Source organism: Emys orbicularis, chromosome 24, assembly GCF_028017835.1.
Source record: "Emys orbicularis isolate rEmyOrb1 chromosome 24, rEmyOrb1.hap1, whole genome shotgun sequence".
Classification (NCBI taxonomy): domain Eukaryota; kingdom Metazoa; phylum Chordata; order Testudines; family Emydidae; genus Emys; species Emys orbicularis.
In genome coordinates this window covers 1,894,073-1,908,307 of record NC_088706.1, presented here as the reverse complement: position 1 = coordinate 1,908,307, position 14,235 = coordinate 1,894,073, and the positions used below count along the sequence as shown (strand labels likewise).

At 55.4% G+C, this 14,235-nt stretch overlaps 1 protein-coding gene across 1 annotated transcript in view; it reads right to left on the bottom strand.

The window, feature by feature from the left end:
• FBN3 (fibrillin 3) overlaps positions 1 to 14,235 on the bottom strand; it is a 259,180-nt gene that overhangs the window by 49,622 nt on the left and 195,323 nt on the right. Inside the window, exons 37-43 of the mRNA XM_065422247.1 lie at positions 12,675 to 12,743; positions 12,244 to 12,369; positions 10,181 to 10,306; positions 9,170 to 9,319; positions 8,456 to 8,527; positions 4,184 to 4,309; positions 1,934 to 2,059 (exon numbers count right to left, since the gene is read on the bottom strand). Coding sequence (XP_065278319.1) covers positions 1,934 to 2,059; positions 4,184 to 4,309; positions 8,456 to 8,527; positions 9,170 to 9,319; positions 10,181 to 10,306; positions 12,244 to 12,369; positions 12,675 to 12,743 — 795 coding nt within the window. The remainder of the gene's footprint in view (positions 1 to 1,933; positions 2,060 to 4,183; positions 4,310 to 8,455; positions 8,528 to 9,169; positions 9,320 to 10,180; positions 10,307 to 12,243; positions 12,370 to 12,674; positions 12,744 to 14,235) is intronic.

The window sequence follows — 14,235 nt, the reverse complement described above, 5'->3', positions numbered from 1 at the left end:
TTAGTTAATGTTGCAGCAGGATTTCAATTTTAAAAGCAGTAAAAAGACCTATCAAACTTCTGTCTTCTGTGTTAGAATCTCACTGAAAATGTTTGTTATAGTCTGTGTACTGCTTGATTTTTTTATAGCAGTTTGTTGTGTGTGGGGGAGATCATTTAAGGTTTGCTATGACTGTTCTAAAAAGGGCCATGTAATTCAATGTTTCCTATTGTCTGGCATTTCCTTTGGACCCCTTTCCAAGAAAGTACATCACTTTGAAGGGTGAAAATGACAGGTGGGATGCCTTGGTTGCTGTGGACTGGATGAATGATTGTAGAACACTGAAACTTGTTCTCTGTGTTTATTTTTATGATAAATATGAGTTAGTCTTTTGACCAAGGACAGTATCCTGGTGCCACATTAGTTGGCATCGACTGTCCTTAGAATAGGGCTCTCTGTCATGGGTGCGTATCCTGGTGCTCAGCAAGCCCTTCCATCATGCTGACATTGATGAGAAGCTCATAGACTTGCTCTTCTTTGATCACAATCAGTCCCATTGCTCAGGAACGAGGGGGGAGGAGCATGCAGCATGATCCCTTTACCCTAATGCTACTGCTTCCTAGAGTCTTCCATCTTCCATCTATTCAATTAATATTATTTTTCTTGATGATACTTTTAAAGTACAATCTGAGTCTGTATGTGGATTTAGAGCATTTTGCCATGTGGGCTGTTAAACCAGAAGCTTTTCTCTCAAGGCAAACCTTCCAGCAGGAGCCCCTGCAGAACACAGGCAGAACATGTGACACACACATTTATTTCTCAGAAAGCTGTGAAGAGCAGGACTTGAATTCACAGTACTTGGGTGCTGCTCAGGTTAAATGCCACAGTATGCCACCCTGAATCACCCGGCTGCCTGCAAACACTGGCTTGCAACAGAGCCCCAGTCCTAATGCATCTGCACAAATGACTTTGCCTGTCTTCTCAGCTTGGCTTGAGCTGGACTAGAGATCCAACTTTTAGTCAGAATTACTTTTAAAATATTGCTTCCTCAAAGGCCCAGTGGGTGCCAGACCCTGGCTGAAATCAAACCGGAGCAGATGAGATCTGCTTGGGGAGGACCAGAGCCAAAGTGTGAGCCTCAGGTTTGTGCAAAAAAAGAAGAAGTAAGATTTTGATGGCATGTGATTTTTAGGGGGGCTGTAACTCGGGAACCCCTTGCTCAAACAACCTCAAGTCTGGACCAGTCACCTTATCCCAGACCCCCAGGAGACACAGCAATTTTCAAGACAATCTGACTCAACATGTGGATTTTAGAGCATTTAGAAAAAATCAGCTGTCAAACAGCAAGCCAGTCTCAACCATAATCTTCATGGTGCTACTATAATAATCCAGACCTAGGAAGTGAGCTTGTCTGCTTCTCCACAGCCCAGGTACAAGGAAAGGTGCAGGCAATGGCAGTGTAAGCTGCCCCCATACTTGCCTCCCCCATGCACCCAACCCTAACCTAGAGGGGATGGGAGTATTCCCTCCGGGATTATCCCATGCACACACACAATTTTCTGATGTGCCCATTAGCTACTGAACTGATGTAGCATTTCTGCGCTGACCCCAGACCTCTGTGTCCCTCTGAGTGTGGAGCCCCCGTGGATCCTCTGAGTGTGGAGCCCCTGTGGATCCTCTGAGTGTGGAGCCGCAGGTCACAGTCACGAGGCTTGTAAAAGAACTCGAGTCTCCTTCCAAAACCATGACTGTGATGAGAACAATGACAGCCTCCCAGTTCCATTCCTGCCATCCCACAGCACAAGCCTCGGCAATGGAAACCCTTCCGCGAACAAGAGACGAGGTGAAGTGTGCTAGTGCACATCACTAGCAGTCCACGCTGCTCCCTGATGGCGGCTCTGTGCCCCACTTGAGCATTGCCTCTGCTATAGGTAGTCAACAGTGCCCATCTTACCCACACAGGCTCCGCTAGGTGACAGCTTGTATCCGGTTGAGCATTCGCACCTGTAACTGCCCGGGATGTTGATGCAATCAGCATTGCGCTGGCAAAGGTTCTCCCCGCTGCTGCACTCATCAATGTCTGCACAGAGAAAGAAACACTGACACTGATGGCCCAGGGTGTGCGAGACCCTGCTGTCGGTCACTATGGCATTGTGGGAGAACTGGAGCAGCCAAACCTCTGAGGCTGACTGTGCAGGGTGTGCCAGACCCTGGCGTCACCACGTCACTGTGGGAAAACCAGAACGGCCAAACCACTGATTGACCGTGCAGGGTGTGCCAGACCCCGGCCTCACCACGTCGCTGTGGGAGAACTGGAGCAGCCAAACCACTGACTGACCATGCAGGGTGTGCCAGACCCTGGTGTCACCACGTCACTGTGGGAAAACCAGAACGGCCAAACCACTGACTGACCGTGCAGGGTGTGCCAGACCCTGGCGTCACCACGTCACTGTGGGAAAACCAGAACGGCCAAACCACTGACTGACCGTGCAGGGTGTGCCAGACCCTGGCGTCACCACATCGCTGTGGGAAAACCAGAACGGCCAAACCACTGACTGACCGTGCAGGGTGTGCCAGACCCCGGCCTCACCACGTCGCTGTGGGAGAACTGGAGCAGCCAAACCACTGACTGACCGTGCAGGGTGTGGCAGACCCTGGCGCCACCACGTCGCTGTGGGAAAACCAGAACGGCCAAACCACTGACTGACCGTGCAGAGTGTGCCAGACCCTGGCGTCACCACGTCACTGTGGGAGAACTGGAGCAGCCAAACCACTGACTGACCATGCAGGGTGTGCCAGACTCTGGCCTCACCACGTCACTGTGGGAAAACCAGAACGACCAACCACTGACTGACCGTGCAGAGTGTGCCAGACCCTAGCGTCACCACGTCGCTGTGGGAAAACCAGAAAGGCCAAACCACTGACTGACCGTGCAGGGTGTGCCAGACCCTGGCGTCACCACGTCGCTGTGGGAGAACTGGAGCAGCCAAACCACTGACTGACCGTGCAGGGTGTGCCAGACCCTGGCGTCACCACGGCGCTGTGGGAAAACCAGAACGGCCAAACCACTGACTGACCGTGCAGGGTGTGCCAGACCCTGGCCTCACCACGTCGCTGTGGGAAAACCATAACGGCCAAACCACTGACTGACCGTGCAGGGTGTGCCAGACACAGAGAGATTTTTTTTAAATGGCAAAATTGTTTTGATTTCCTTTTCTCAAAAATGTTTAAATCAAAATGTGCCGTTTACCGTTCATTTGGATAGTTTCTGGGGTTTGAAATAAGAAATGTGTTTTGGGTGGGATATAAACCAAAAGCTATTTCAAAACATCATTTTCATAAATGTCTTATCTCAAAAATGGGAAGTGAAAAATGAAAGCTGTCAAGAACACACTCTGTTGTCAAGTCTACACTTAAAACTCCGGTTGACGTACTCCGGTGCTCAGGGGAGGCCGCGGCGATGCGGATGGAAGAATGCTTCCATCGACCCAGCTACTGTCACTCAGGGAGGCAGCATTTCCACAGTGGCAGAAATCCCCTGTAGGCTGCATCTACACTATGGGGTTATGTTGGCACAGCTATGGCACCCTAGCTGTGCCGCTTAGAGTCCCTGCAGTGTGGACATGGCCTGGGAAAACAACAACTTTTAAAACGCCTTTAAAAGACCATGTTTTGGGTGGAAATAGCTCTGTTTGGAGAGTTTGGCCTTCCCTGATGATCACCCACAAGGCACTGTCTACACTGCACTCCCAGCCCGGGGCTCTGAGACATGGGCTTTCCAAGCCCATGCCTGAGTGTCCACACTGCATTGCAAACATGGCTTACAGTGCTGGACGCAGGTCTCACAGCAGTGCTAATGTGCCCATACTGCACTACACAGACCTCCTGACTCAGGTCTGTGGCTTGACCTGTGTCAACACTGCAGAATGACAGGCTTGGACCCGAATCACAGCAGGACTCGGGCTCTGAGCAGGGTCCTGGGACCTGAGTCCTTGCTGACCAGCGTCAGATTGATTTGTGTTGGACAGAAGAGGGGCTCTGGGCTCAAACCTGTGTCAGAGCCCGGGGCATGGTGTGCAGAGCTGGTCTCTTGCTCCTCATTAGTGCCATAGTGATGTGCCATGCTGAGGGCCCGTCACCGTCTGCTCTGCCAGCCTGACTATGAGCCCTGGGGGCAGCCGGCCCTGCAGCCCCAGCCCGTTACCTTCGCAGATGAGCAGAATGTTGTTGTAGCTGAAACCGATGGGGCACTCGCAGCGGAAGGAGCCGATCTGGTTGATGCAGACGCCATTGGTGCAGATAGCAGGGATCTCACTGCACTCGTCAATATCTGCACAGAGAACAACATCCCGTCAGCGACCGGAGGGGCGGAGGACTGGGGGAGGAGAGAGTCAGGGTCATGACGTCTGTCCCCCTCTCCTTGCCGTAGCACTGGGGGTCCCAGGTCCAGCTATGAATATTTACAATGAGGGAGGATCACTCTCCGGGGCCTTGGCAGGAAGTGGCGGTAGGCTACAAAGACTGGCTCTCCCTTTCCTCCCTTGGTGGAGGCAGGGCCAGAGCAGGGCCTGGGCCGCTCTGCTCTGGCCGGAGGCGAAACAGGGGTCGCTGACGGAACCTGCACTGGCTGGGCAAGTTTGGAAAGAATCCCAAATGAGTCCCTGACTTTGCCCCTCCCCTGCACTGACTCCTGCTAGTGCCCCTGGGGCTGGCTCCAGCCTGGGAGAGCAGCTGGGAGGGGAAGCTGAACTGACAACCCAGGAAATGCCACTTGGTCATGCTGAAATGACCAGTGATTCCACCGTTGGCTCATCAAGTCCCGGACCAGGAGCCCTCTGCCCAGCCGCCGGGCACAGCTGCTCACACAACTTCGGCAACTTGGTCTCTGCTTCTACACTCTGGGCTTCTTGGAGACTGGAAAATAAATGGGTCTTCCCCTTGCTCCGTTCAGTCCTGTCCCAGAGCCAGAAGAGCTCGGCACCAAGGCCTGTGGGGAGACCCGACAGGGATAACATCTGCTCTCGCCTGAACCGCCAGGGCTAGGCAGGGCCGGCTTTAGGAAGTGCGGGGCCCAATTTGAACATTTTCGGCGGGGCCCCGGCAGGGATGACTAAAAAAAAAAACATGTAAAAAAAACGCTTCATTTCTTCCATGTATTATTTACTTTCCATAACTATATAAATAATAAAATTATATATTACGTACATTGCTGGCTGGAGGCAGGGCAGGGGCTGGCTGGAGGCAGGGCAAGGGGTGCGGGGCTGGCTGGAGACGGGCTGGCTGCAGGCAGGGGATGCAGGGCTGGCTGGAGACAGGGGCTGGTGCGGGCAGGGCAGGGGGTGTGGGGTACGGGGCTGGTGCGGGCAGGGGGTGCAGCAGGGGCTGGCTGCGGGCAGGGCAGGGGGTGTGGGGTGCGGGGCTGGTGCGGGCAGGGGGTGCAGCAGGGACTGGCTGCGGTTAGGGCAGGGGCTCCCCTGCTTCTACCGCCCCGGCCCTTTAAATAGCCGCGGGAGCCCTGGGGAAGCGGCAGGGCTCCAGCGGCTAGTTAAAGGGCCGGGCGGTAGAAGCAAGGGGAGCCCCAGACTTTTTAAATAGCCCCCAGAGCCCCACAGCTCTACCCCAGGGCTCCAGAAGTGGGGCTCTGGTGGCAATTTAAAGGGCCTGGGGCTCCAGCCCCTGCTGGGAGCCCCAGACCCTTTAAATTGCCCCCTGGGGAAGCTGGCCGCCCCGGTACAGCGTACCGGCGGCGGCAAGGGCGCGGGTCCCTCTTAGGCGCAGGGCCTGATTCAAGGGAATCGGCTGAATCGGCCTAAAGCCGGCCCTGGGGCTAGGGACTCCATCCTTCAAATGCTACAGAGCAGCACCAGGATAGGTCGCAAGATCCTAGACCTTGACAGCACATCCAGAGGAGCATCTTCCTTTCTCTCCCCTGGAATCCAGACCTCATCTCTCAGCCTCTTTTCTGCAGTGCTCCACACCCTCTGCAAAGGACAATCGGTGCCACTGGCAGGGCGGGAGCGAGTGCTAGGAGTTTAGCTGTCAGGGCTCTGCGCCCTTTGTGCCAGCGGCTGCAGGAGCACTGCGCTCTCTCATGCAGTCCTGGCCTGGCCAGGCCCTGGTCCTGCCTGTGGGAGCCTTCGGTTCTGGTCTATGCTGATTGCAACTATCACACTGGAGGGCTCCATCTTTATTGTGTCTCACTGAGTCTGGGTCCCACCGGGGCCTTCCCTTTCTATGCATCATCACTCAGACCTGGGGATCCTGCAGCGTGACTCTTACGTTCCAAGGCAGAAGGGACCTTTGTGACCTCCTCTATAACACAGTTGTGGCGACTGGTGTGTGGTGCTGCCTACCTGCTCCATTACTCTTCTGTCTCCTGGTTCCTGCGCCCTGAACTCAGGGTTCCTGTTCCTGTTTACGGCTGTGTGTGTGTGCACGCATGTGGGTGAGTGTGTGTGCACGTGTGTGGGTGTGTGTGGGTGTGTGCACATAGAATCATAGACTATCAGGGTTGGAAGGGACCTCAGGAGGTCATCTAGTCCAACCCCCTGCTCAAAGCAGGACCAATTCCCAACTAAATCATCCCAGCCAGGGCTTTGTCAAGCCTGACCTTAAAAACCTCTAAGGAAGGAGATTCCACCACCTCCCTAGGGAACCCATTCCAGTGCTTCACCACCCTCCTAGTGAAAAAGTTTTTCCTAATATCCAACTTAAACCTCCCCCACTGCAACTCGAGACTCCTTGTTCTCTCATCTGGTATCACTGAGAACAGTCTAGATCCATCCTCTTTGGAACCCCCTTTCAGGTAGTTGAAAGCAGCTATCAAATCCCCCCTCAATCTTCTCGTCTGCAGACTAAACAATCCCAGTTCCCTCAGCCTCTCCTCATAAGTCATGTGCTCCAGCCCCCTAATCATTTTTGTTGCCCTTCGCTGGACTCTCTCCAATTTTTCCACATCCTTCTTGTAGTGTGGGGCCCACACACATACACACACTCTGCTGCTACATGTCCTACAGGCCCACTCTGCTGTTCCCACTGTTACCATGTTTAGTTTGGACTATTGCTGACCCAGCGGGTTCACGGTTATTACATGTTTTGATTGACAACCTCCCTGGGTGTCCTGCTTCATTTTTTGTGTGGTTTTGGACTGCTATTCCAGGGTGCCTCTGAGCATAACATCACGGTGTCAAGGATGGGATGAATCCATGTGAACTCCTACAGCAGAGCTTTGAGATAACCAACCCCTCTTAGTGTATAAATTGCCAGCGATGGAGAACTCACCACGACCCCTGGTAAACTGTTCCAAGGGTTAATTGCTCTCACTGTTAAAAACATACACCTTCTTTCGAATCTGAATTTGTCTAGCTTCAACTTCCAGCCCTTGGCTCGTGTTAGAGCTTTCCCTGCCAGACTGAAGAGCTCATTTGTCAAATATTTGTTCCCCATGTAGATACTTATGGAGTGTAATCAGCTCACCCCTTGCCTTCTCTTTGCTAAGCTAAATAGATGGAGCTCCTGGAGTCTCTCACTAGAAGGCAGAATTTCCAGTCCTTTGATCATTCTCATGGCTCTTCTCTGACCCCTCTCCAGCCTACCAATACCAGAGTGGCTGGCCTCTCTCTGAGAGCAGAACTTGGCTTCTTTGCTACTGGGGGTGACACACATGTGAGGGAAAGACCCCAGGTCAAGTGTCAGGCTCCAGCTGACCCTGTCAGGCATTCAGCATAACTCAAAGCTCTCAGAATGCTCCGAGATGAGGGCCGGGGGCGAGCGCCCTCCTCCGGCCCAGTGGAACTCTACCCTCGGGGTAAAGCTCATCTTTGGGAGACAGAACCATGCAGACATCCCGGGCCATGCTGGGTGTGTGTACCAGAGTGTGGAACTCCCCCAGGAACCAAGGACCAGCCCACACCTCTCCGCCTTCTGCAACAAGTGCCAGGTGTATCTTCTGACTGGCCTCTGAGAGAGCGCAGAGCAGCCGGGTAATTGATAAAAAAACCCCTACCAAAACAGAGACTGCACTGCACACACGATTCTACCCTGGGGAGAGGAAGAGAGCGAGAAGGAACCACATAGGACACGTGAGTCTCGTCACTTAATGATGTCGTGGATGGTGCTTAGATACTCTGGTGATGAGGGAGGGTTAAGAATAGAATCGAGCTGAGCAAAGCTGAGCCAGCACGGGGCACACACAAAACCCCAGGGATCTCTGTAAGCAGCATCCACGTGCACACGCAGCCACACGGTGATGCCCTTAGTCCCCCCACTGCAAGGCCTAGGCCCTGTTTGGGCCTTCTCACTCCCCTACTGCTTCTCCTTGCCTCCAGCCTCACGCACACAAAGGAGGGGAAAGCAGGCAATGAGCAGAAGACCCGAGCTGGGGAGCAGGGGAAGGGGCAGGAGCAGGAGCAGGACTGGGGCTGGCAGTGTGTGTGGGCAAAGGCAGCAGCTCTGCGAGGGCCCCAGCAGTACTCACCGATTGGCTTCCCCGTGTGAATGTCGATGATAAAGCCAGGGGCCTGGTTCCCACAAAGGATCTGGTACTCGGCTGGAAGGGAAAGGACAGGGTTACACAGGACGCCCAGCAGACAGACCGGGACTGAGTCAGTACAAGCGGCCCTGGGGCACAGAGCACCCAGGGGGCGAAACCCTACAACCAGGGATGGAGCTGACAGAGGAGGTGACCACAGAGACAACAGGAAACACCTATCTCCATGCCAGCAGGTTACCTGTGTGCCATTGCAGGGCTGGGACCCTTCACAACCTCCGCCCCCACCCACACCGTGTCCCCCCCCCAGCTCCTCATACAGCACCCCCCCCCCCACTGCACAGCTTAGAACCACAGAGAGACACTCCCCCCATGTGCTGGGACTACAGGACCACCCCCACACCTCCCCCTCGCCCCAGGCTGCACACACAGCATGGCCTGGGATGGATGCATGGTCTGCTCCACAGAGGCTCTTGGTATCGTCCATCATCAGATCTCTGCCGTCGCCCAGCGCCTGCGGGGAGCACACTGCCCTGCACAGCCTGGGGGAGGCGATGCTGTCACTCACTCCCTGGGCCAGGGCTGTTCTCGGCACAGCTGTCAGCCCCGTGACACCAGGGGGGGCCAGACGCAGAGCACCCAGAGGGATTGGGGGGGGGAGCTCCCCTAGCCAGACCCTTCTCTGGGGTGCAGGGGACTCACGGCTGGCAGGGGTGGGGCAGGGCTCGCAGGGCTTGTTCCAGGCCTTGCCGATGTTGTAGGAGCAGCAGCACATCTTCTTGGTCATGTTGAAGGCGAGCTCATTCTCACAGGTGTCGTTGTAGTTGCGGTAGCACACGCTCTTCCTCATGTCTGTGAAGGGGACACAGATCAGATCATGCTGCTCCGGGGGCTGCCGGCCACGCCTCGGGCACCACACCCACCGGAGAGTGCTGAGAACAGCTATCCCCTGACCCCTGACCCTGCTAGCTCCTGGCACCACGGGCCTTGGCTGCCCAACGATCATCCCTGCCCTGAAGAGAGGGAAACTGAATCCCAGAGACATGACGGCTGGCCCGGGTTCCGACGGGAGCAGAGCCCAGCTTGCCCCTGTGCCAGCCGCACGGGCAGGGGTGCTGGGAGGGAGCCCAGGCTCCCTGCACAGAGAGTAGCACAGCACACAGCAGCAGCCCCCGCACACAGCCCTGGCCAGGGCCTTGGGCCCCGTGGAACCATCGCTGGGAGCGGAGTCAGGAGCAGCCTGTGGTCCTGCTGCAGATGCCGGAGAGCCCCTGACATGGACATGGAGCCCCCGGCCCAGAAATGTGCCCCCTCCCCCCAATTTGTGTCTCTGGTCAGCTCCCAGCAAGGAGTGACCGTGGACTGCGAGGCAGGAGAACTGCGGGGAGCAATGCCCAGCCAGACCCTCCCCCCCCCACTCTCTGCAGGCACCAGGTCACCCTCCCAGCACCAGGGCAGGCAGGCCAAGCTCAGCCCCACATACGGCAGGGCGAGCAGGGGCACAGGGAGGGGAAGTGATGCACCCAAGGTCTCGCAGTGAGCGAGTGGCAGAGAACCCAGCAGTCCTGACTCCCAGCTGCTGCTCTCATCACTCTCCCTGCTGTCTAGTCACCATGTTGCCTGTAGTGAATGAGAAAAGCCAGCAGGGCCCCTGGGCATTCCCAGCCTGCTCCCTCCCAGCCCCCTCCCTGCTGGCTGGAGACAGCACCGTACCCATGCAGTTGTTTCCTCCGTTGACCTGCATGTACTCAGGGGGGCACACGCAGGTGTAGTTGCCCAGGGTGTTGTAGCAAGTCCCAGGGCCGCAGATCCCGATGTGGGCAGAGCACTCGTCAATATCTGCAAAAAGCAATGACAAGATTACACCTGCATGCACGGGGGGGGGGGGGGGGGGCAGGCCTGGCACAGGGCGGGGGGGCAGGCCTGGCACAGGGCGGGGGGGCAGGCCTGGCACAGGGGACAGGACTGGCACATGGCGGGGGGGCAGGACTGGCACAGGGCAGGGGGGGCAGGACTGGCACAAGGGACGGGGCGGGTCTGGCACAGGGTGGGGGGCAGGACTGGCACAAGGGACGGGGCGGGTCTGGCACAGGGCGGGGGGGCAGGCCTGGCACAGGGCGGGGGGGCAGGCCTGGCACAAGGGACGGGGCGGGTCTGGCACAGGGCGGGGGGGTAGGTCTGGCACAGGGCAGGGGGGCAGGCCTGGCACAGGGCGGGGGGGCAGGCCTGGCACAGGGGACAGGGGCAGGCGTGGCACAGGGCGGGGGGGTAGGACTGGCACAGGGCCGGGGGGTAGGATTGGCACAGGGGACAGGACTGGCACAGGGCGGGGGGGCAGGTCTGGCACAGGTCTGGCACAGGGCGGGGGGTAGGTCTGGCACAGGGCGGGGGGGCAGGACTGGCACAGGGCAGGGGGAGCAGGACTGGCACAGGGGACGGGGGTAGGACTGGCACAGGGCGGGGGGTAGGACTGGCACAGGGCGGGAGAAGGGGGATTGCCAAAGCCACCTGCAGGCAGGGGTCCCGCACAGACATCAGCCCCGCTCTGCTGGGAGCTGGGGCTGTGCTGGTAATGGAGTCCCGCGCCCCAAAGGGAGGGAGGGATCCTCCCCAGCAAGCATGGGGCTGGGCCCGGGGCCTCTGGGGAAGGAACAAAGGGATCAGAGCAAAGGGCAGGTCGCGCGGCTCAGTCTTGTGAGTCGCTACCAGCCACACACCACATCAGGGCAAGGGCAGGGATGTTGGCCTGCTCCAAGCACAGCCAGGCACCACACATGCACACACACACACGCACATACAGCCCTACGCGCACACACATCCCCCGTACACACACAGAGACACCCCCCCGCAGCCACACACATGCACACCTCTACGCATGCACACCCCCTATGTGTACACACCTCCACACATACACGCACCGTCCCACATGCATGCATACACACACGCACATGTGCACACACTCAGAAATGCTCACCTCTATGGATGCGCATGCACCCACACGTGCACATGCATGCACACACACATGTACACTCCCCATGCATGCTTGCATCCCCCCATGTGTACACACACACACACGCACTCTCCCGCACACACATGTACACAGACACACTTGCCCGCACACATGTGTACGCAGGCGCGCACACACTCTCCTGCACACGTGTGTACACACACAGACACTTTCCTGCACAAACATGTACACACACGCACACAGACACTCTCCCGCACGCATGTGTACACACACGCACACAGACACTATCCCACACATATGTGTACATACACACAGACACACTCTCCCACACACACGTGTACACAGACACACTTTCCTGCACACATGTGTACGCGTGCACACACACTCTCCTGCACATGTGTACACACACACTCTCCCGCACACACGTGTATACACACAGACACTTTCCTGCACAAACATGTACCCACACACATACAGACACACTCTCCTGCACACACACACACACACACACACACACACACACACACACACACACACAGACACTCTCCCGCATGCATGTGTACACATGCACACAGACACTCTCCCACACACATGTACACACATACACACACTCTCCGCAGGCACGTGTGCACACACACAGACACACGTGTACACACACACACAGACACTCTCCTGCACGCACGTGTACACACACACAGAGACACACTCTCCCGCACACATGTGTACACACACACAGACACACTCTCCCGCACACAAGTGTGCACACACACAGACACACACACACTCTGCACACGCGGCAGCGCGGTACCTTCACAGATGCGTGTGTCCTCGTTGAGGTAGTAGCCCAGGGGGCACTCGCACTGGAAGCTTCCAAAAGTGTTCACACAGTTGCCCCCCTGGCAGAGGCCTGGCAGCTCCTGGCACTCGTCGATATCTGTGAATGGAGAGCGGCAGGGAAGCACTCGACCCCCGAGGCAGGGCTCCCCGGTGTGTGCTGTCTGCACACCACCACAGCTCACACCCACTGCCTCTGGGCGTGGATCAGCACCTGAGTGCAGTGGGACTGGCGGCTGCAAGGCTCAGGCTGAGGGGCACAGAAGCTGTCAGCTGGCCTCAGCCTGTGGGCAGAGGAAGGGGGGGCTGAGAGCACCTCCTGCTGGGCTGGAACCACAGGGCCGTGAAGCCTGAGGATGTGCTTTCCCTGGAATGTGGAGCCACGGGGGTGCCAGTTCTGCTTACCCTCCAGGATGACTGTGATGGGGTTGGGCCTGAAGCCTTCTCCTCCGGGGCACAGGGTCTTGTACTCCGCTGCAGGGAGAGAGTCAGTTACTGGGTGGCATTGAATTATGCTGAGTGGCTCCCCGTGGAGAAACCAGCCAGAACGCAGGGAAAGAGACAGGCCGTGAGGGCCAAACTGCCCCAGGTCCAGGCTGGAGCAGCCCAACCCAGCCTCTCGCACCCCAGCCCAGCCTGTCCCATGCCTGCCCAGCCCCCGGCCCAGCTCATCACACCCTGATCCAGAGCAATGCTCCCAGAAGAAAGGAACAACCAAAGGTAGGAGAATGGATAACAAGAAGAAATATAGTGGGAGATCTTAATTTCCCAGATAGTGATTGCAGGAGAAATGCTACTAGTAAGGGTAGGGCCCAGATATTCCCGGATGTGATAGCTGACAGATTTCTTCACCAAATAATCAAAGAACCAACAAGAGGCCATGCCATGTTACATTTAGCATTGGTAAGTTGTGAGGTAGAAGAACTGGTTGTAGAGGACAATTTTGATTTGAGTGATCATGAGTTAATTTAGTTTAAACTACACGGAAGACTAAATAAAAATAGATCTGCAACTAGGGGCCTTGATTTCAAAATGGCAAACTTACAAAATGAAGGGAATTAGTAAGGGAAGTGGACTGGACAGAAGAACTCAAGGATCTGAATGTGGAGGAGTCTTGGAATTACTTTAAGTCAAAGTTGCAGAAATTATCTGGCGCCTGCATCCAAGCAAGGGGGAAAATGTGTAGGGAAGGGTGGTAGAGTAAACTGGATGAACAAGCAGGTGATTAAGAGAAAGCAGAAAACCTACAAGGAATGGAAGATGAGATGGATCAGCAAGGAAAGCTACCACTTGGAGGTCAGAAAGCGTAGGGAAAAAGTGAGAACTGCCAAGAGCCAAGCAGAGTTGGACCTTGCAAAGGGAATTAAAACCAATAGTAAAAGGTTCTATAGCCATATAAATAAAAAAAAACCAAGGAAAGAAGAAGTGTGACCGCTAAACACTGAGGATGGGGTGGAGATTAAAGATAATCTAGACATGGCCCAACACCTAAACAAATACTTTGCCTCAGTTTTTAATAAGAGTAATGAGAACCTTGAGGGTAATGGCAAGATGGCTAATGAGAACAAGGATATAGAAGTAGAAGTTACCACCTCCAAGGTGAAAGCCAAACTTAAATGGCTTAATGGGACCAAACTGGGGGGCCTAGATAATCTCCATCCAGGAATATTAAAGGAACTGGAACACGAAATTGCAAGCCCAATAGCAAGGATTTTTAATTAATCTGTACATTTAGCAGTCATACACTATGACTGGAGAGTTGCAAATATAGTACCTATAGTTCAGAAAGAAAAAAGAAGTGATCTGGAAAACTACAGGTCAGTTAATTTGACCTCAATTGTATGCAAGGTCTTGGAACAAATTTTGAAAGAGAAAGTAGATAAGGACATAGAGGTAAATGGTAATTGGGATAAAACATGACATAGTTTTACTAAAGAGCTCTTTCTTTTGAGAAGATAACTGATTT